Source organism: Pseudorca crassidens, chromosome 9, assembly GCF_039906515.1.
Source record: "Pseudorca crassidens isolate mPseCra1 chromosome 9, mPseCra1.hap1, whole genome shotgun sequence".
Classification (NCBI taxonomy): Eukaryota; Metazoa; Chordata; class Mammalia; order Artiodactyla; family Delphinidae; genus Pseudorca; species Pseudorca crassidens.
In genome coordinates, this window is record NC_090304.1 from 22509262 (window position 1) to 22532463 (window position 23202).

The 23202-nt window shown below is 38.7% G+C and overlaps 1 protein-coding gene across 4 annotated transcripts in view; it reads left to right on the forward strand.

The window, feature by feature from the left end:
• The first annotated feature begins 480 nt into the window (after positions 1-480).
• Positions 481-23202, forward strand: part of TRAF6 (TNF receptor associated factor 6) — a 28841-nt gene continuing 6119 nt past the window's right edge. Inside the window, exons 1-8 of one of the 4 annotated variants that reach the window (XM_067749366.1) lie at positions 482-688; positions 2377-2433; positions 5024-5230; positions 6676-6996; positions 10758-10908; positions 11836-11994; positions 13322-13393; positions 22818-22895. In XM_067749366.1, coding sequence (XP_067605467.1) covers positions 5196-5230; positions 6676-6996; positions 10758-10908; positions 11836-11994; positions 13322-13393; positions 22818-22895 — 816 coding nt within the window. In that variant the 5' untranslated portion in view covers positions 482-688; positions 2377-2433; positions 5024-5195. Of the gene's footprint in view, positions 689-2376; positions 2434-5023; positions 5231-6675; positions 6997-10757; positions 10909-11835; positions 11995-13321; positions 13394-22817; positions 22896-23202 lie in introns of all 4 variants that reach the window. The other 3 variants (XM_067749368.1, XM_067749367.1, XM_067749369.1) reach the window with 3 other exon arrangements.

Below are 23202 nucleotides of genomic sequence, written 5' to 3' on the forward strand. Positions count from 1 at the left end.
TTTGGCAGCAGTTTCAAAGAAATATTTAAATATATGGGTTTGACTCCCTTGGACTTGTTAAAGGGGAAGGACCAGGTGATAAGAGAGGGCTCTACATATCATGTAAACTTCCTTGTCAAGGAGGGTGGAGTTAGGGAAGGAGTGAAGGCTTTTCGAAGGTCAAGTAATCTCGCCGAGTTGGGGTTTTTCTCCTGCTTGGATTGGGAAACTATAAAAACACAGTTTGGGATTACTGCTGTTGCTGCTGCTCACTAGATCACAGTTACTCCGGGACAGATCTCACTTCAGGATTGCAGGGTAAGGAATGCCTAGGTGGGATTCGCACCCAAGCGAGGCGGAAACGCAGCGGGAGAGCTCTAGATTGACGGCTGGACCTGCCCGCGCCGGCACCGCAGCGCGCGCCTGTGGAGGACCGCCGCCAGGGGACGCCCACGCCCGGCTGGGCCGCTCTGTCTCCTCCCCTGCCCGCTCCCCGCCCCTCGCTCGCCCGGGCGAGCGGAGAAGGCGGAAGTAGGGGCATCCGCGGATGGGGCTCGGGCTTCCGGGGGATTCAGTAACGGCGGCCTTCGGGTCAAGAGATTGGCGTCCTGGCACCCTCGGCTTGGAGTGCGGTGCCTTTCTCTCCTGGCACCTTGGCTGAGTGGAGTCCTGCGGCCGGGCGTAGTCGGCGGCCCAGCGGACCGGAGTGGTGAGTCTCCTTCTGACGGCTCCCGGCGGTGGCGGCCTCTCTCCCCACGGGCTGGGATGCCTCCTCCTCTCCTGTTTCTCACTTGGGGACGCCGCCCCTGGCCCCTAGCTTCCCACGGGTTGGGGACGCCGCCTCCTCTTCCCTGGGTTCCCACAGGTTGGAGACGCCGCCCCCTGTCCCCTCACCTCTGCTCCGCCGGCCGGTGGGGACCACCTCCCCGGCTCACTCCATCCCCCAGCTGGAATCTCGCGCCAACTTTCTCGGCCCGACTTCCCCCACCCCGCGCATTCCCCTTCCCAGAAAAGGAAATCGCCTCCTGTATTTTCCTATTGCTCGGATGGTACCGGCTTAAAAAAATCCCTTTTAGGTTCTCAGCGACTCCCTCTGTCACTGTCATGGGAGAGCTATTTTTGGGTTCCCTGTTGAACTCAAATAGACGTCCCAGGCAGCAAGTGTTTTTTTTTTTTGAAAGAAAAGGTTCAGCTGACACGAATGTTCCTCCCCCGCCCTTGCACGCGGCAGTTCTAGCGATTGTTCCAGACGCTGGGTTGATAAAGCTGTTCCTAGTATTTGGCTTCAGGGGAACTCCAGCTGAGTTAGGACTGTCTTGAATGTGAACAGAAAGCACCTACAAATTTTAGGAGCTTCATACAACGTATAGTATTTGCGTGTTTTCTCTGGTTTCTCGGGAGTGTAAATCACTAAATGTCTTGCTACACAGGCATAGAAACAAGAAAAACTTGAAATTCTGAGTGTTGGCCTTGTGAACCTGGCCACTGGTATTTTATCCATTCCCTTGTGATTACTCGGGAAGGGAGAAGGGGCTTTTCTGATGTTGATATGGGAGTGGGGTGAGGACGCTGTGGCTTTTTTTGTGACTCAAGGAAGGAATGTGTCTCAGGCCCTTGTTGCCCATGTGATGATCAGAGTTTCAACCTGCACGCACTATATACATCACAGTATTTAAGAATTGTAACTTGACGTCTTTTCTGTGACAAATTTGGATACGTGATGCTGATAAATTTTTGGCCACTTAGATTTTGAAAGAAGTTCCAATCTTTGCCCCCTGGAGGAGAACAAATCATCCCTAGGAAAGGGAATGTCCCCTCAAATTTATGTTCAAAAATAAGGCATAGTAGTTGACTCTTTTGCAGCACCTTCGCCATTGCAGCCCTTTTGCAGGTCTTTGCAATTTTAAGAATAGATCTTAAGGATTTGGTAAATAGTTCTTGTTTCTAAAGCTAGCAGCAAATTAAAGGTAATTTCTCAGTGTTTTGTATTATGTGGTTTTACTTTAAAACTTAAAATTGACCAGTTCAAGACATAACTTACTGATTTTTTAGCTTGGTACGTTTCTCTCATTAGCATCTGTTGATCTTAAAGGAACAAAGTTTTGTGTATCGCTCTACTCCCCTTCCCACAAGATACTTAACAGTATACTCTTTGGAGCATAATATATAACCCCATACTAATAGGTGAATTTAAGCCATGATTTCTTATAAGACTATTTTTGATATTCATTTTGCAGTCAAAATAAGTTGGCAGTGGTTACATCCCACAATATTTAATTAACTCAGTGCTTACTGTACTAGATTCACAATTACAAAGAGGGAATTACAGTCATGAAGCTCTTAACGTACTAAGGAACCATTTAACCTTTATGCTGTCTCTTCCATTAATTCATATAGAAAGCCACATGAATTCTGAATGTTAGAATAGAAAAGAGGCCAAAGAAATCTTTGAAGGTAAGAATATCTGTTTACTCTTATCTATTTTAGCTTATGTAAAGCCAAGCGTACCTCTGTAGCATCTCATGAAGTGGATACCTAAGGCACCATATGAGGTTAAAAAAAAAATACTAATAAAGCATAGTATTTTCTACACGGTTGCCAGGTCATCATCATCTTCTTTTTTTAAAAAATTATTTACTTATTTATTTTTGGCTGTGTTGGGTCTTTCGTTGCTGCACGAGGACTTTCTCTAGTTGCAGCCAGTGCGGGCTACTGTTCATTGCAGTGCACGGGCTTCTCATTGCGGTGGCTTCTCTTGTTGTTGAGCACAGGCTCTAGGTGCGCAGGCTTCAGTAATTGTGGCTCGCGGGCTAAATAGTTGTGGCTTGTGGGCTCTAGAGTGCAGGCTCAGTAGTTGTGGCCCATGGGCTTAGTTGCTCCGCAGCATGTGGGATCTTCCCCGACCAGCGCTCGAACCTGTGTCCCCTGCATTGGCAGGTGGATTCTCAGCCACTGCGCCACCAGGGAACCCCCCCAGACCATCTTCTATAGCTGACTCTAAGCACTTTTTGGGTTTTTTCTTGGTGTTAATTAAAATAGTTACTCACTGTAGTTAAGAAAGTGATTTTCAATTAAGTCATCACAGTCCCTAAAAGTAAAAGGAAAAAACGTTTTAACTTGCCAAAAAGAAAGAGTAAACCTAAAAATCCTGAATGGCACTCAGAATACTGCTTTAGCTTAATTTTCCCTTTGTAGTATAGTTACATGGGACTACATACTGTAGACAGAGTGACTACCTAAAAAAGTTTATTTGAAAGATGAAAAGCTTCTGTATTACTTAAAGCATGAAAAATAATGGCATCTATATTTTTAAGAGTGCTCACTTTCATGTCTTGACACTGCATTCCTGCAGTGGAGTTCCTTTTAAGGAATTGTGACTGATTGGACAGATTTTCTTAGTAACACATTTGCTATAAAAGGTCTCTAAATCTAAAGACCTGCAAGTCTTTTGGACTGGATAGCAAGAGGGCAGTTTATCGACTATCCAATAAACTGAATTTTAACTGGACATTTGGGCAGAAAAGGTAGACTTAGCTCAGGGACTTTTGCTTTTGTCTCCTGGCTAGCATTTTGACATATGCTGTACAACCAAACGAATATTAATTTCTCAAAAGTGATTTTACTTTAAAAAAAAATGGTTAAGGTTTCAAAAGGTAACTATAAGACAAATACCGTATGCTAACACATATATATGGAATTTAAGAAAAAAAATGTCATGAAGAACCTAGGGGTAAAGAAGGAATAAAGACGCAGACCTCCTAGAGAACGGACTTGAGGTTATGGGGAGGGGGAAGGGTGAGCTGTGACAGGGCGAAAGAGAGTCATGGGCATATACACACTAACAAACGTAGTAAGGTAGATAGCTAGTGGGAAGCAGCCGCATGGCACAGGGATATTGGCTCGGTGCTTTGTGACAGCCTGGAGCGGTGGGATAGGGAGGGTGGGAGGGAGGGAGACGCAAGAGGGAAGACATATGGGAACATATGTTTATGTATGACTGATTCACTTTGTTATAAAGCAGAAACTAACACACCATTGTAAACCAATTATACCCCAATAAAGATGTTAAAAAAAAAAAAGGTAACTATACCTGGAATTATCAAAGGTATATAAAATGTGTTCTCATACTTACTCTGCTTTTGGGAGTGGGAATTATAAAGCCTTTGATATTGGATATCAAAACATATCATATTGGATAACCAGCATCTATCAGAAACTATAAAAAGTTATATACTTTTTGACCTAATAATTCTACTTCTAAGAAATTTAACTAAGGTAGTAATTGAACACAAAAATGTATATGGGAAGAAAAATAACAAAGGATATAAACCCTAGTATAGCATTACAGTGTTATCTAGCAACAGATTTGGAGGGTATAACAGGGGCCTTATAACCCCATCCTGGAGCACAGGCGTAATAACTAGTTCTGCTCTTTGCCATTATCTTGCCATCCCTTCCTCCTTATCAACTTGTACTGAGTCTTCCACGGGATTCTGCATTAGTTATAACAAGGCTTTGCAAACTGTTTTTAACTTTTCAAAAATATTATCGAAACTAAAAAAGTAGAACAAAACATGAGTTTTTCTTTACTGATTTTTTGGAATTCTGTCAACCCAACCTGATAACACTGGACAGCTCATGTTTAACAGAAGCTGTGGTCAGCATCTTAGTCTAGTGTAATAAAAATAAATGGAAAGAAATTTTAAATTCAGCTTTATAGACAAAGTTATCAAAACATAGACAAACATAGGATAGTACAAATTGCACAGGCTCTGGGTGAAGTAGTCTTGGGTTCTGATTCTAACTGTTTCTTATTAGTTGGGTAATCCTTGGCAAGTTACTTAGCCTTTTAAAGCTTCAGAGTTTCCACTTTGATAACCGGGGGGGGGGCAATAAAATTGTTAAATAAAATAACTCTATAGAGGTACACATAATAACAACTCATTTTTACTTCCAGGCACAGTTCTAAGTGCTTTGCACATATTAACACATTTAATCCTCTCGGTAATTCTGAGGTGGATTCTTTTGTTACCCCCATTTACAGATGAGGAAACTGAAGCACAGAAAGGTTATATAGTTTGCCCAGGTCATACACCAAATGATGGAGACAAGAGTTAAACCCAGATCATCCGATTCCAGCATCTAAGCTCTTCACCACTTCATGATATTGCCTCTCCAGCCAGAACAGTGCTTCATCCTTTGTAGGTGGTCATCAAATGCTACTCAAAATCTTTTTGAGAAGAAGAAAAAGGTATCTATAGTGGTAAAAAATAGAGGATTACTGTCTTAACCCACTATTTGACATGGTGGCAGCCAGGATTTTTATATAAGAATGAGACAGGCGGGGGATACCTTGTCTACCATATTGGCTGGAGGCTTACATTCTGTTTTCTAGAACTCTGGTTGACGCTTGAACAACATAGGTTTGAACTGCATGAGTCCACTTATACATGGATTTTTTCCAATAAATACTACAGCACTACATTATCAGAGGTTGGTTGAATCAGTGGATATAGAACCACAGACACAGAGGGCAAGCTGTAACGTTATATGTGGATTTTTGACTGCGTGGGTGTCGGCACCCCAACCCCTGTGTTCAAGGGTCAACTGTATATCTGGTACATAGTGGGAATTTTCTATACATGTAATTACCTACAAGAGAGACCTGGTTAATTAGGCTGTGAACTGCTTTTAGACCTTAGCTTCTCACTTGTAAATTCTGGTAATGGTTTAGAATTTGAAAGCATCCCACCTACCATGAAAGCAATAGTTTTCCATAGGCAAACAAAACCTCACTTGTTTTTCCAGTCATTAGTAATGAAACATAGTCACTTGACATGACTGAAGGCACGAGGACATACAGATATACTTTTTCAATTCCGTTCTTTCTGTGTAATAGAAATTGCCACACTGAACATTTGGAGGTACAGTTGACCCCTTGAACAACACAGGTTTGAACTACACAGGTCCACTTAAATGCAAATTTTTTTCAATAAAGGATCTGTGGTTATTGACTCCGAGGATGTGGAACTTTGGGAACAGAGGGCCAAGTCGGATTTTCTATTGCTCGGGTGTCGGCCTCCCTAACACCTGCCTTGTTCAGGGCTCAACTGTAGTCAATAGAGTTTTAGATCTAGAAGAAGAAACTGAGATCCAAATGGTTAGTTGCCCAAAATCACATAACTAATAGTTTCTCATGATCATCTGATCCTTTGTGCATTGTTCGTCCTCACACTGCCTGCTGGTCGAGCTGTTCTCTTCAGCTCTGGATACTTGAAGGAAGTTCAGCAGCATAATTAAGTTCTTCAGCAGCTGCCTAATGAGCACCTGTTAGGTGAAAGCTCGTGCTGAGTACTGAGGAAATGAACATTCTTGAAACTGCAGTCATAGAAAACAGACATTTAAACAGATAATTATGCTAATTATTACAGTTGAGGTATGTTTCTTCTTTTAACCTTATATTCCATCCATCCTACTAGATCATGAACTCCTTAACTTGTAAAATAGTAGTCATGAAGCAAAGCTGAAAAAACTTTGAAAGTTTTCTGTAAATAATATTAACAGAGCTAATGTTTATCAACTAAAAGGTGGCTTGCATAGATAGCTATGATACGTGTGTGTGTGTGTGTGTGTGTGTGTGTGTATGTGTATGTATGTGTGTATGTGAAGGCATTTTTTGTCTTGCTATTTCTTCAGAGCAGTCGATAATCACCTTACTATGAGTCTGCTACACTGGGAAAACAGCTGTGGATCCAGCCAGTCTGAGAGCGACTGCTGTGCTGCCATGGCCGCCAGCTCCTGTGGTGCTGCAGCAAAAGATGACAGTGTGAGTGGAACTGCCAGCACAGTGAATCTTTCCAGCTCTTTTATGGAAGAGATCCAGGGATATGACGTGGAATTTGACCCACCCCTGGAAAGCAAGTATGAATGCCCCATCTGCTTGATGGCATTACGGGAAGCAGTGCAAACACCATGCGGCCACAGGTTCTGCAAAGCCTGCATCATCAAATCAATAAGGTACGTGAGCATAAGAATGAACCTATAACAACCAAATAGAACATTATTACATAGAACACAGGGCATCCCAAGAATAGTCTTATACATAAAAAGCTACTTCAGGAAGAAGAACACTGAACAGAAAACTGAGAAATTTACATTCTTATTCCAGTTCCTACTGTAGTATGAAAGGTAATTACTATGTCCTCCCCTCCTTTGACCCTCAGATAAATAAACAATAAGTAGCTACTTCTACTTAAAGCAGTTGTATTGTAGACTAGGGTGTGTCTCTAAGCTTTAAGAAAATAATTTAAAATAATGTACCTTAAATGATGATCCTACTAGAATACGATAATCTCAATGATAATCTCATTACAAATAATGCTGACTTTATGAGTAATCATTATTCTCATTTTAGCCACATTAAATTTTGTCTGCTACCTGCTGCCTATGGACAACTGTAAAATAACCAGTATTTTTAAAGAAAGTATTGATTGATGGCTCTGCCTTCATAATATATCCAGAATTCAATCCCTGCCTCACCCTGTTCTGAATCACCATCAACTCTCTCACAGGCCTCCCTACTTCCACCCTTGCCTTCTTCCAGGCTGTTCTCAATATAGCAGCCAGAATGAACCTGGTAAAATAAGTAAGATGATGTCATCTCTGCTCAGAGCATTGCAGCAGGTCGTCTGGGAGTAAAAGCCAAAGCCCTTGTAAGGCCTTATATGATAGGTCCGTAAATTTTCTGATCATCTCTCTATTAGGCTCCCCTCCCCTCTACCAATTCACTCTTTGCTGTTCCTTGAACTTGTGAAGCATGCTCTTGGGGAGTTGGCTTCAGCTGTTCTCTCTGCATCTTACTTCAGTTAACTGCTTAGTCAGTGCCCTTTTCTCCCTCCAGTGTGGCTCAGATCTCACCTTCTCGTAGGTACCTTGGCTACCCTGTTTATACCGCAGCATGCCTTTCCCCACCTCTTCCCACACTCTCTATCTCCCTTACCTACCTTTCTTTTTTTCTCTAACACTTTTCATATTTAAAAATATAGATAATTTGTGTGTTTATTGTCTGCTTGCTCACCTGGAGTATAAGCTCCTTGAGAGCAGGGGTTGAGATCTATTTTAGTTCTTGATATTTCCTAAGTGCCAGGAGTAGCACCTGATACATAGTAGGTGCTCAGTAAGTCATGATTGCATCAACTGAACAAAAGTAGATGGGGTTTCCACAAATGATTAAAATTCATCTCCTAAGAAATAGATACATTTTACTATAATTCAAAAGTTAGATGGGAATATTTTTAGGTGACTAAGGAGTTCTATACAGGACAAAAAAAATGGAAGAAGTGGGGGAGTTTTAGGTTCTTCAACTAATAAGCATCTAGTCATATTGGTGAAATCATTTTTAAGTAGGTTAGCTGGCTGTTCATTCATCTTGTAAGTTTTTTTCTTTCGACTTTTTTTTTTTTTTTTTTTTGCGGTACGCGGGCCTCTCACTGCTGTGGTCTCTCCCGTTGCGGAGCACAGGCTCCGGACGCGCAGGCTCAGCGGCCATGGCTCACGGGCCCAGCCGCTCCACGGCATGTGGGATCTTCCTGGACCGGGGCACGAACCCGTGTCCCCTGCATCGGCAGGCGGACTCTCAACCACTGCGCCACCAGGGGGAGCCCTGTTGGGAGGTTTTTGATTACTGATTCACTCTCCTTACTAGTAATGTAGTCTGTTCAGATTTTCTGTTTCTTTATGGTTCAGTCTTGGTAGGTTGCATGTTTCTGGGAATTTATCCATTTCTTTTAGGTTGTCAGATCTGTTGCCATATAAGTGTTCATAGTAGTCTCTTTTGATCCTTTGTATCTGTGGTATCAGTTGTGATGTCTCCTCTTTCATTTCTGATTTTATTTGAGTCCTCTCTTTTTTTTTTCTTGTTAGTCTAGCTAAACTTTTCTATAAAATTTGAATTTGTGGTAACTACATCCATACTTGGGAATTGGCTTAACTTAAGTTACAAGGGAGCATGTGTCTTGTTTCAATTTGGGGGAAAAATATGTTACCCAATGGTGAATTGGCAATATCTCTCTAGAGTTGGTGTTCTCATCCTCCACACTACTGGCATTTTGAGCCAGATACTTCTTTGTTGTAGAAGAATGTCCTGATGTTGTAGGGTGCTTAACAGCATTCCTGGCCTCTGCTCACTGGATGGTGAAATAGCCCCACTTTCCCAGTTGTGAGACCCAGAGTGTCTCCAGATGTTGCCGGATGTCCCCTGTGGTCAAAATTGCCCTAGTTGAGACCACTGGTTTAGGGTATACATGAGAGCAGTGTTAAAGGCTCACCTTTTTTTTCTGTTTATAATGATTTTCAATTTATATTGTATTTAGGTAGAAATAGGACCATATTATGGATCGTTGATTTTCCTGTAGGTGAAGATGTACAGAAAAACCCAAGTGTCACCCATGCCCAGGAAGGTAGCTAATCTTTAGCAGTTTTTTAATAGCAAGATATTCATGAAAATAGTGGAACAATGGTCTGAAAAGGAAGTAAAACCTACAAAAGGAAGTGTGAGGCTTTTTTTTTTTTTTCTATCTCCCTCTAAGCTAGAAATGACCACTTACTTCAACTTTAATGTTCTTAAAGGAATGGCTCGGAAATTTCTCATCGGTTATAGTCATTCGGAGAATCAAAAGGCAGCATCTCAATCCAATTCCATTTTCCTTTGGAGTGATTGCTAATGCGGTGGATAATGGTTTCCAGTTTACTTTGAAAGGTTCTTATTTTCTCTTAGATATCCATCACTTACGTTTGGGGAATATATTTCAATAAACTTGTTTACGTCCCTGGTTCTCAAAAAATATTCGACAGTAGGATAATATCATGCAGTGTGAGAGAAGCCCTATAAAGACTGACTATGTCGGTCACATTTTGTAGTTCTAAGGCATTTGACAGCAGACTCCCATTTTCAACAACTTCACGTGCACAAGAACCACCACTGTTGCTTTACACGTAGGAGGTGTGCAACAAATGTTTGAGTGATTGACGCTCTGTAGCCTATCTGACCTGCCACATTTCGTGAGTGAAGATTGAAACATCCCAAAAAGTTAAAGGGGAATGACAGACCCAAGCTTCCTGGGGTAGTTTTTCCCATCGTAAGGTAGAATAAACCATTGGGAAGCAGGACATAGAGGTCCTTTAACTCCTGATTACATTGTATGTACCCTAGACATAAAAATAAAGGAAACCTTTGTTGCCCGTGAGCCAGTGTTGATGACTGTTCAAAGTAAACCTTAAAATGTGGCCTCCTGGGGCTACTTACTGCTAATTGGTTAATTTTTACTTATGACTAATAACTATAGACATGTTATTAGTATATTCTGAGCAGCATATAATTAGTTACATATCCCTAGTATGTTGAATAGCTGCTGATAGAGGCCTGCTAGACTGCCAAAATTCCCATCCTTAACTTTCACTTCATTTGTGTTGTTCAAAATATGATTTTATTCAATTTCTCATTTTTTGGTTGAAATCTATCCCACAATCTAAAATCCCATACTAGTTTTTGATAGATAATCCATATGGTGCTAGTTGTATCCATTTCATAAAAGAATGGTTCATAAACTGTCTGTAAAAGGACAGTTTATTTTAGTGATATTATACAATATAATGTGTTCATTTATTTTCTATAGGAAATAAGTAGAGAATTTATATGTGGTGAATTAAAGTTGTGTGTATTTTCTAATGTGAATGTTTAAAATCTACCAAATAATATGTATTTTATTTGTTTCTTTTAGGGATGCAGGTCACAAATGTCCAGTTGACAATGAAATACTGCTGGAAAATCAACTATTTCCTGACAATTTTGCAAAACGAGAGATTCTTTCTCTGATGGTGAAGTGTCCAAATGAAGGTTGTCTGCACAAGATGGAACTGAGGCATCTTGAGGTATTAAAGTTATTTTCTAGCTGTTAGCATATAGGCAGGGAAGTTCCTAGAGAATAGGAACTTTGCTGTGTCCATCTGGATATTGCCAGTGCCTAGCATATAGTGATTGGTTAGCAAATTCTTGCTGAATTGATACCAACCCTTTCCCTTTCATTATTGAGTATAAATATGAGTAGAAACTAGAAATTTCTTTTTCCATCTACTCTGGCTTTGCCCCAGTGATGATAAAAAATAAATCAGTATTCTATAAGTTTTTTGGGTGAGCATTATCTGCAATAAAACTGAAGAGCATTTTAAATACAAGTGTCACATTTTAATTCCATAGCTTCATTTCTCTCATTTTGAAATAAGCAGCAAGTCACATGTAGCCATCATCTTAGCGCCATCGTCTTAGCACCCTCATACTTTTTTCTCTGGTTTTCTAAATTATTCATTTTATTATGAACTATAATATAGTTCTCCTATAGCTTGAGATTAACTGAATCCACGAGATAAAATAATTTGCTTTTAAATTAATCAGTCCTTAGTGTGGTAGTTTTACAAGAAGTTAAATATTGCTTATGTTCCATTTGAAATTAAGCATTTAAAATATATTTGTAACTTGCCCCCTTTACTTAGCTCCTTTTGGAGGAGCGGCCTTTCGACACTACTAAATTGATAATGAGAAAATCTGACTTCTTTCCAACTCTCTTCCCTAATTGGATACATGAACCTGAAAAGTCACATCCTTTGTATAAACTTTCCATTCACAACCATTCTTTGGAAAAAACCCATTAAGGCCTTCATATTGTGGTTCTGTGGTGTGTACTAAACAAAGTAGGTTCAGTGGACAATTCTATAGAAGAGAACAGTATATTCTTTGAAGAGATTATATTTAGATTTCTTAAGGATTGGCAAATACTAATTGATAATTTTTTTCCATCATAGGATCATCGAGCACATTGTGAGTTTGCTCTTATGAATTGTCCCCAATGCCAACGTCCCTTCCAAAAATGCCAACTTAATATTCACATTGTCAAGGAGTGTCCAAGGAGACAGGTTTCTTGTGTAAACTGTGCTGTATCGATGGCATTTGAAGATAAAGAGGCATGTACTAACTTGGATTTGTTAATTCCACTACTATTTTTTTTTTAATGTACAGTGGAGGGGGTTAGCAGTAGATGAAGATGTTAATCCAGTTCTGAGTCTGTATCATAAGTTGTGAGAAGACTGATTTTTTAAGAAAGTAAGTTCAATAAACCATTCTAGTAAATGAGTGTAGAGTTTATATTTTCATCTCTTTCTGAGAAAGCATTGTTTCTACTGCTTACTACAGTAGTAGATCTACAAGTAACAAGTTTTTAGGAAAGGTATATGCTGATCTGTTTCCCTGTGTGATATTTTAATGACCAGTCTTGGATTAGAGACAAATAAATAAAAGAATTACTGTATAAGACTTATATTTTTCTCTTTAAAAAAGAGAATGAGTGGTTAAAACTTTTAGGAGATTAAGTTAAATCCTACAAAGTGTGTTCCTTTGGTGATAATTCATCAAAACATATGATGAACTCACTTATCTGTACTTATGTTATACTTCAATTAAAACATTTATTTTTAAAAAGAAACTTCATGGCACTTGACAGCGTCATGATCATAGAATATTTTTCCCATTTATAAACTGGGATGTAGAGAGATTAAGTAATTTTATGTTAATATTATCAATGGCAAAGCTAGCACTGAGATCCTAGATCCTGGATCCGTATCCTGTGTCCCTTGTACTAAAATAGAGTACATACAATTTATGTTCTTTTGTAACTATTAAGATACTTCCTTAAACTGTATTTCTTACAAATTTATCTTGTTAATTTTCCCTACTTTCTTATGAGATCAAGCATATTATGCTCTTTAAGTTGATGAATTATTCAAAAAAATGTCAGCTAACTTGCTAAAAAGTCTGAGGCATAATTAGAGCAAATTGGTGTCTTCTTAAACTTCAGTAAATTAAATGGACCTAACCAGAAGGGTTAATTATTTCTTAAATTTTTTGTATTCTAGAAAACAAGGCTCACCTTTCTGGGGCCTTTGAGAACATGGGCCTCCTGCCCTAATCATGCTTCTGTTCTTTACCCTCCTGATAAGAGTTTTAATTGAATCATGCTGCTGCTGGAAGTTTTTGGAAAGGTGTCTTTGGAGAATTATAATGTTGTTAAATGATGCTCAAACAGTCACAGATGCATCTTTTGTATACTATCATATTCTGTTAAAGAGCTGGAGGGTGAGATGAATCTCATTACTACACTGGCAAAGGGAGAGAAAATAACCTTTATAGATTATTCTCACATTTTTGTTTTACACACATCAAAAAAAAAATAGGTGGGGGTTGCCTTTTCAGGTTTTCTCACTTTTTTTCTTATATTTCTTTAATAAAATTTAGATTCATGACCAGAACTGTCCTTTGGCAAATGTCATCTGTGAATACTGCAACACCATGCTCATCAGAGAACAGGTATAATGATTCCCTTTCATAAATCAGTATTTCCATAAACAGGTTAAAGAAGTGAATTAGGTTTTTAACTGAAAATTTAAATCAGTAAGGCAAAATGAACACAGGTTGAAGAAGAATTAAAACTATGTGAATTTTAAATGCAAATCAGAATCACAATGAGGTATCACCTCACACACTATCATCAAAAAGTCTACAAATAATATTCTGGAGAGGGTGTGGGGAAAAGAGAACCCTCCTTCACTGTTGGTGGGAATGTAAATTGGTGCAGCCACTATGGAAAACAGTATGGAGTTTCCTTAAAAAACTAAAAGTAGAACTACCATATGATCCAGCAATCTCACTCATGGGCATATATCCCCAAAAGATGAAAACTCTTAATTTGAGAAGGTACACGGGGAATTCCCTGGCGGTCTGGTGGTTAGGACTCTGCGCTTTCACTGCCGAGGGCCCAGGTTCAGTCCCTGGTCGGGGAACTAAGATCCTGCAGGTTGTGCGGCACGGCCAAAAAAAAAGAAAAAAGAAAAGGTACATGCACCCCAGTGTTTATAGCAGCATTATTTATAATAGCCAAGACTTGGAAACAACCGATTGGTTTAAGAAGATGTGATATATATAGATAATAGAATATTACTCAGCCATAAAAGAGAATGAAATACTTCCATTTGCAGCAACATGGATGGACCTAGAGAATATTATACTAAGTGAAGTAAGTCAAAGACAATTGCTTTATGTTACCACTTATATATGGAATCTAAAAAATACAAATGAATCTTATATACGAAACAAATAGACTCACAGACATAGAAAACAAACTTAGGGTTACCAAAGGGGAAAGGGAAGTGGGGAGGGATAAATTAGTATAGATTAATAGATACCAACTACTATACATAAAATAGATAAGCAACAAGGATATACATAACACAGTAGGGAACTATATTCAATACCTTGTAACAACCTATAATGGAAAGTAATCTGAAAAATATAAATATATACATAGCTGAATCACTTTGTTATATACTTGAAACTAACACAGTATTGTAAATCTGTATTTCAATTTTAAGAAAACTGAATTTTTTCAAATAATATAATGAATAATTTCAGAAAGAACAAAATACTCAGCCCTGAGTACTTAAAATTCCTAAGTCATTAACATAATACCTGTGTTTATATATATTCATAGAAGTTCCAAAGCCAAGTAATTTTTAGATAAAAATAATTTAAAATGCTCATTTAAACACCAGAAACTTTATAAGAAATATCAATACATCTTTAGACTCTGTGAAATAAGGATCTTAGGTATCCAGAAACCAGTTGAAAAAGTAAGAACAATGAAATAGAAGGAAACAAGTCTATTCGGTAGCAGGATGTTATTTGTAGCCATGTCCCCGAGGCATGTTGGGAGATTTTGAGATTTCCAGGATCTGTAGCCCCTCTGTTCAGTTGCCTGTAGACCACTGATGGGGCATCATCAGAAGTAGTAGTTATATTAGAAAACTATTCATTTTTTTTATTAATAGAGAAAGGAAAATTCCATCTGATTGCTATCTTCTGACATTTGGAGGGTTTACCCACAAAATATGAATATTAGTCACTAAATATTTATACACTCATGAAATCTGCAAACCCGGAGATCATAATTGATTACCTTACTAAGTAGGAACAAGCAAAACCTGTCCCTCAACTAAACTTTTCCATTCATTTGTTAAGAGTCCTTTAGGTTTTTTTCCAACAGGGCCTTAATTTGAAGGTGTAAGTAACTTTTTGCTTGTGAAGTCTCATCTCCCGGGTTTTGCTTTTTGCTCTGTTTTAATACTTAAAGGAAACCACACAGCACATCTAAAATCCAGCAAAAGTAAAACTTAATGTAGGAAAAAACCCTAGGTTTAGAGTCAGAAAAACCTAGATTTTAACCCTGACTGTGCCACTACTTGCCCACTGATCTCTGACAAGAAAGTGGACATTCTAGATCAGGGATCAGCAAACCAGCCCACCAGCCAAATCTGGCTGCTGCCTGCTTTTTAAAATAAGTTTTATTGGAACACAGCCATGCCCATGTGTTGTATGTGGCTGGTTTTGTGCCACAATGGTAGAGCTGAGTACTTGGGACAGACTCCATAGGGCTTACAAGGCTGAAAATATTTACTATATGACCCTTCACAAAAAATTTTATTGACCACCTAGATTATGCGAAATGAAGGACTGGATTAAATGGTCTCTGATGTTGTTTCTGCTTGAAATATCTATGATTACAGCTAAACTAAATTTCTAAAGGAAATTTAGTACCACTTTCAAAGAACATGATTCTACATAATGGATCTTACCTTAAAGAATTTAGAGTCCCCAAATCAAAGCCTGAGACTTTCTTTAAAACTTTTATTAAAGTGCTTAAAATATCTTCTAACATCTGAGTCTCCCCATTGTAGTCAAAGCATGCGCAGGTTAACAAAAAGTAAGAAGATTTATGAAAGGTGGTCATGAGGGAAAGACAGGGTGCAGTCAGTGGCTCTAACGTATATAGTTTATTGAATAGGGATTCAGTGGCCTGGACCACAGTGAGAGTCTTAGTTGGGTCATGGTTGACATCAGAAGGTACTTTTTCTTTATAATGCCGCTAGAGGGTGCCAGTTCCCTGGCAATAGGAATAAATTCATTTTCTTGAAATGAATTTTGAGTGATTTGGGGGCATGGTATGAGACGTTGATATTTCCTTCCTTTGTGACTTTTGGAAGTAAATATCATTTTTTAAGTTGATAAAATACATTTTATGTTGATGCAAAGCCAGTCTAAATCAGCTAAGTCTCAATTATAAAATAAGCTTAACAGAGCTGCAAAACAACTTTTATATATATGCACTAGCCAATCTAAATCCAGCCAGGTATTGCTTTGAAGAGGCCCTTAGATACCTGGAGTTAATTTGAAAATGAAGAAAAAATTGGTTAAGAACATCATATTGCAGTTCCTGTTCAAGACAGCTATGTATTGGATTGGCCAAAAAGTTCGTTCGGGTTTTCCATAAAATGTTCGGAAAAACCCGAACGAACTTTTTGGCCAACTCAATATGATGCCTGTGAATTCACCTCCTCCCAAGAGTCTACAGCTACACATGGAACAACTTCCTCTTATAAAAACCTAAAAGGCTGGCTGAGTAATGACTACACATTAGGCAAATGAGAAGAAAATCACATCAAAGTGGGTAGGAAAGGCTAGGAAACAATCTCACCATATACCCACAAGCAGGAGGGAACTCAAACCCTGGAGCTTCTCCCTGAAGACTGAAGGGTCCAAACCCACTCCTCAGGCATTTCAACTTTTAAGACATACACTGGAGAGATAAGCTCCCCAAATATCTGACTCTGAAAACCAACAGGGCTCATGTTCCTAGACCCACCAGACTCTAGTGATCTTGGAAGCTGCTCTTTTTTTTTTTTCCTTTTTAACATCTTTATTGGAGTATAATTGCTTTACAATGGTGTGTTAGTTTCTGCTTTGTAACAAAGTGAATCAGCTACACATATACGTATATCCCCATATCTCCTCCCTCTTGCGTCTCCCTCCCACCCTCCCTATCCCACTCCTCTAGGTGGTCACAAAGCAGCAAGCTCATCTCCCTGTGCTATGCAGCTGCTTCCCACTAGCTATCTATTTTACATTTGGTAGTGTGTATACATCAATGCTACTCTCTCATTTTGTCCCAGCTTTCTCTTCCCCCTCCCGTGTGCTCAAGTCCATTCTCTGTCTGCATCTTTATTCCTGTCCTGCCCCTAGGTTCTTCAGAACCTTTTTTTTTTTAATTCCGTGTATATGTGTTAGCATACAGTATTTGTTTTTCACTTTCTGACTTCACTCTGTATGACAGACTCTAGGTCCATCAACCTCACTACAAATAACTTAATTTTGTTTCTTTTTATGGCTGAGTAATATTCCATTGTATATATGTGCCACATCTTCTTTATCCATTCATCTGTCAATGGACACAGGTAGCTTCCACATCCTGGCTATTGTAAATAGAGCTGCAGTGAACATTGTGATACATGCGTCTTTCTGAATTATGGTTTTCTGAGGATATATGCCCAGTAGTGGGATTGCTGGGTCGTATGGTAGTTCTATTTTTAGTTTTTTAAGGAACCTCCATACTGTTCTCCATAGTGGCTGTATCAATTTACATTCCCACCAACAGTGCAAGAGAGTTCCCTTTTCTCCACACCCTCTCCAGCATTTATCGTTTCCAGATTTTTTGATGATGGCCATTCTGACAGGTGTGAGGTGATACTTCATTGTAGTTTTGATTTGCATTTCTCTAATGATTAGTGATGTTGAGCATACTTTCATGTGTTGGCAATCTGTATATCTTCTTTGGAGAAATGTCTATTTAGGTCTTCGGCCCATTTTTGGATTGGGTTGTTTGTTTCTTTGATATTGAGCTGCATGAGCTGCTTGTAAATTTTGGAGATTAATCCTCTGTCAGTTGCTTCATTTGCAAATATTTTCTCCCATTCTGAGGGTTGTCTTTTCATCTTGTTTATGGTTTCCTTTGCTGTGCAAAAGCTTTTAAGTTTCATTAGATCCCATTTGTTTATTTTTCTTTTTATTTCCATTTCGCTAGGAGGTGGTCAAGAAGGATCTTGCTGTGATTTATGTCATAGAGTGTTCTTCCTATGTTTTCCTCTAAGAGTTTTATAGTGTCTGGCCTTACATTTAGGTCTTTAATCCATTTTGAGTTTATTTTTGTGTATGGCGTTAGGGAGTGTTCTAATTTCATTCTTTTACATATAGCTGTCCAGTTTTCCCAATACCACTTACTGAATAGGCTGTTTTTTCTCCGTTGTGTATTCTTGCCTCCTTTATCAAAAATAAGGTGACCATGTGTGCGTGGGTTTATCTCAGGGCTTTTGATCCTGTTCCACTGATGTATATTTCTGTTTTTGTGCCAGTACCATACTGTCTTGATTACTGTAGCTTTGTAGTATAGTTTGAAGTCAGGGAACCTGATTCCTCTAGCTCTGATTCTCTTTCTCAAGATTACTTTGGCTCTTTGGGGTCTTTAGTGTATCTATACAAATTGTGAAAATTTTTGTTCTAGTTCTGTGAAAAATGCCATTGGTAGTTTGATAGGGATTGCATTGAATCTGTAGATTGCTTTGGGTAGTAGAGTCATTTTCACAATGTTGATTCTTCCAATCCAAGAACATGGTATATCTCTTCATCTGTTTGCATCATTTTTAATTTCTTTCATCAGTGTCTTACAGTTTACTGCATACAGGTCTTCTGTCTCCTTAGGTAGCTTTATTCCTAGGTATTTTCTTCTTTTTGTTGCAGTGGTAAATGGGAGTGTTTCCTTAATTTCTCTTGCAGATTTTTCATCATTAGTGTATAGGAATGCAAGAGATTTCTGTGCATTAATTTTGTGTCCCGCTACTTTACCAAATTCATTGAATTAGCTCTAGTAGTTTTTTGGTGGGATCTTTAGGATTCTCTATGTATAGTATCATGTCATCTGCAAACAGTGACAGCTTTACTTCTTTTCTGATTTGGATTCCTCTTATTTCTTTTTCTTTTCTGATTGCTGTGGCTAAAACTTCCATAACTATGTTGAATAATAGTGGTGAGAATGGACAACCCTGTCTTGTTCTGGATCCTAGAGGGGGTGGTTTCAGTTTTTCCCCATCGAGAATGATGTTGGCTGTGGGTTTGTCATATATGGTCTTTATAGTGTTGAGGTAGGTTCCCTCTATGCCTACTTTCTGGAGGGTTTTTGTCATAATGGGTGTTGAATTTTGTCACAAGCTTCTTCTGCATCTATTGAAATGATTATATGGTTTTTATCCTTCAGTTTATTGATATGGTTTATCACATTGATTGACTTGTGTATACTGAAGAATCCTTGCATTCCTGGGATAAACTCCACTTGATCATGGTGTACGTCCTTTTAATGTGCTGTTGGATTCTGTTTGCTAGTATTTTGTTGAGGATTTTTGCATCTATGTTCCTCAGTGATATTGGCCTGTAGTTTTCTTTCTTTGTGACATCTTTGTCTGGTTTTGGTATCAGGGTGATGGTGGCCTCATAGAATGAGTTTGGGAGTGTTCCTCCCTCTGCTATATTTTGGAAGAGTTTGAGAAGGATAGGTGTTAGCTCTTCTCTAAATTGATAGAATTTACCTGTGAAGCCATCTGGTCCTGGGCTTTTGTTTGTTGGAAGAGTTTTAATCACAGTCTCAATTTCAGTGCTTGTGATTGGTCTGTTTATAATTTCTATTTCTTCGTGGTTCAGTCTCGGAAGGTTGTGCTTTTCTAAGAATTTGTCCATTTCTTCCAGGTTGTCCATTTTATTGGCATATAGTTGCTTGTAGTAATCTCTCATGATCCTTTGTATTTCTACAGTGTCAGCTGTTACTTCTTTTTCATTTCTAATTCTATTGATTTGAGTCTTCTCCCTTTTTTTCTTGATGAGTCTGGCTAATGGTTTATCAATTTCGTTTATTTTCTCAAAGAACCAGCTTTTAGTTTTATTGATCTTTGCTATTGTTTCCTTCATTTCTTTTTCATTTATTTCTGGTCTGATCTTTATGATTTCTTTCCTTCTGCTGACTTTGGGGTTTTTTTGTTCTTCTTTCTCTAATTGCTTTAGATGTAAGGTTAGGTTGTTTATTTGAGATGTTTCTTGAGGAAGGATTGTATTGTTATAAACTTCCCTCTCAGAATTGCTTTTGCTTCATCCCATAGGTTTTGGGTCATCGTGTTTTCATTGTTGTTTGATTCTAGGTATTTTTTGATTTCCTCTTTGATTTCTTTAGTGATTGGTTGGTTATTAAGTAGTGTATTGTTTAGCCTCCATGTGTTTGTATTTTTTACAGATTTTTTTCCTGTAATTGATATCTAGTCTTTTAGTGCTGTGGTCCGAAAAGATACTTGATATGATTTCAATTTTCTTAAATTTACCAAGGCTTGATTTGTGATCCAAGATAATGATCTATCCTGGAGAATGTTCCATGAGCACTTGAGAAGAAAGTGTATTCTGTTGTCTTTGAATGGAATGTCCTATAAATAGCAATTAAGTCCATCTTGTTTAATGTGTCATTTAAAGCTTGTGTTTCCTTATTTATTTTCATTTTGGATGATCTGTCCATTGGTGAAAGTGGGGTGTTAAAGTCCCCTTCTATGATTGTGTTACTGCCAGTTTCCTCTTTAATGGCTCTTAGCATTTGCCTTATGTATTGAGGTGCTCCTGTGTTGGGTGCATAAATATTTACAGTTGTTATATCTTCTTCTTGGATTGATACCTTGATCCTTATGTAGTGTCCTTCTTTGTCTCTCGTAACAGTCTTTATTTTAAAGTCTATTTTGTCTGATACGAGAATTGCTGCTCCAGCTTTCTTTTGATTTCCATTTGCATGGAATATCTTTTTCCCTCCCCTCACTTTCAGTCTGTATGTGTCCCTAGGTCTGAAGTGGGTCTCTTGTAGACAGCATATATACGGGTCTTCTTTTTGTATCCATTCAGCCAGTCTTCGTCTTTTGGTTGGAGTATTAAGTCCATTTACATTTAAGGTAGTTATCGATATGTATGGTCCTATTACCATTTTCTTAATTGTTTTGGGTTTGTTATTGTAGGTCTTTTCCTTCTCTTGTGTTTCCTGCCTAGAGAAGTTCCTTTAACATTTGTTGTAAAGCTGGTTTGGTGGGGCTGAATTCTCTTAGCTTTTGCTAGTCTGTAAAGGTTTTAATATTTCTGTCGAATCTGAATGAGATCCTTGCTGGGTAGAGTAATCTTGTTTGTAGGTTTTTCCCTTTCAGCACTTCAAATATGTCCTGCCACTTCCTTCTGGCTTGCAGTGTTTCTGCTGAAAGATCAGCTGTTAACCTTATGGGGATTCCCTTGTATGTTATTTGTTGTTTTTCCCTTGCTGCTTTTAATATTTTTTCTTTGTATTTAATTTTTGATAGTTTGATGAATATGTGTCTTGGCGTGTTCCTCCTTGGATTTGTCCTGTATGGGACTCTCTGCTCTTCCTGGACTTGATTAACTGTTTCCTTTCCCATATTAGGAAAGTTTTCAATTATAATCTCTTCAAATATCTTCTCAGTCCCTGTCTCTTTCTCTACTTCTGGGACCCCTGTAATTCGAATGTTGGTATGTGTAATATTGTCCCAGAGGTCTCTAAGACCGTCCTCAATTCTTTTCATTCTTTTTTCTTTATTCTGATCTGCAGTAGTTATTTCCACTATTTTGTCTTCCAGGTCACTTATCCATTCTTCTGCCTCAATTATTCTGCTATTGATTCCTTCTAGAGAATTTTTAATTTCATTTATTGTGTTGTTTATCATTGTTTGTTTGCTCTTTAGTTCTTCTAGGTCTTTGTTAACCGTTTCTTGTATTTTCTCCATTCTATTTCCAAGATTTTGGATCATCTTTATTATCATTACTCTGAATTCTTTTTCAGGTAGACTGCCTGTTTCCTCTTCATTTGTTTGGTCTGGTGGGTTTTTACCTTGCTCCTTCATCTGCTGTGTGTTTCTCTGTCTTCTCATTTTGCTTAACTAACTGTGTTTGGGGTCTCCTTTTTGAAGGCTGCAGGTTTGTAGTTCCTGTTGTTTTTGGTGTCTGTCCCCAGTGGCTAAACTTGGTTCAGTGGGTTGTGTAGGCTTCCTGGTGGAGGGAACTGGTGCCTGTGTTCTGGTGGATGAGGCTAGATCTTGTCTTTCTGGTGGGCAGGACCGCATCTGGGGGTGTGTTTTGGGGTGCCTGTGACCTTATTATGATTTTAGGCAGCCTCTCTGCTAATGGGTGGGGTTGTGTTCCTGTCTTGCTAGTTGTTTGGCATGGGGTGTCCAGCACTGTAGCTTGCTGGTCATTGAGTGGAGCTGGGTCTTAGCATTGAGATGGAGATCCCTGGGAGAGCTTTCGCCATTTGATGTGACATGGAGCCAGGAGGTCTCTGGTGGACCAGTGTCCTGAACTTGGCTCTGCCACCTCAGAGACACAGGCCTGACACCCACCCGAGAACCAAGACCCTACCAGTCACAGAGCTGTTCTCCCAGGTACCAAGCTGATCCTCTCACAATCATTTTACACTGAATCAGGCTTTTTCAAATGCCAATCTGATCATCTCATCAGCTACAGATATTTCAGTGACATCTTATTGTTCCTAATTATTCTTTCCAGTGGTGGACCAACAGTGGGGCAGGGAGAGTGGTTTGTCCAAGCTAAAATCCAGCTGGAGGATGTCCGTAAATATCATTTTAATCTTTGTGGGCTAACTGGTTTCTGTTGCAACTATTCACTCAGCCATTGTAACAAAGTCAGCCACTGACAGTATATGATTTTGTTTAGATGAAGTGTAACTCTTCATTTCAAGTATGATCTTGTCAAACTAGACTATGATATGCAGGGTAAAATATTTTTCAACCTTTGTTTTGGTTTTCAGATGCCTAATCATTATGATCTAGACTGTCCTACAGCCCCAGTTCCATGCACATTCAGTACTTTTGGTTGCCATGAAAAGGTAAGGTTTTTTTTTTCCCTTTTAATTCTTGAATATAGATCAAGAAAATTAAGTTATATAGTGTAGTGGAGGATACCAGTGGATTGGAGATGGCCAACACACATTGTTTATGTGGTCTTAAGCTCCAAGAAATTGGGACTCAGAGTATTAATTTTGAGAAATAGTTGGTGATGATAATGGGAGGTGTGATTGGGATCATATAGAGTGTACAGGAAAGAGAAGTAGAACAGGAAAGGAGCCATGAATGAACAGTCTCAGACGTTGATGAAACAGGCAAGGAGAAGTTATTGTTATGATCTCCAAAATT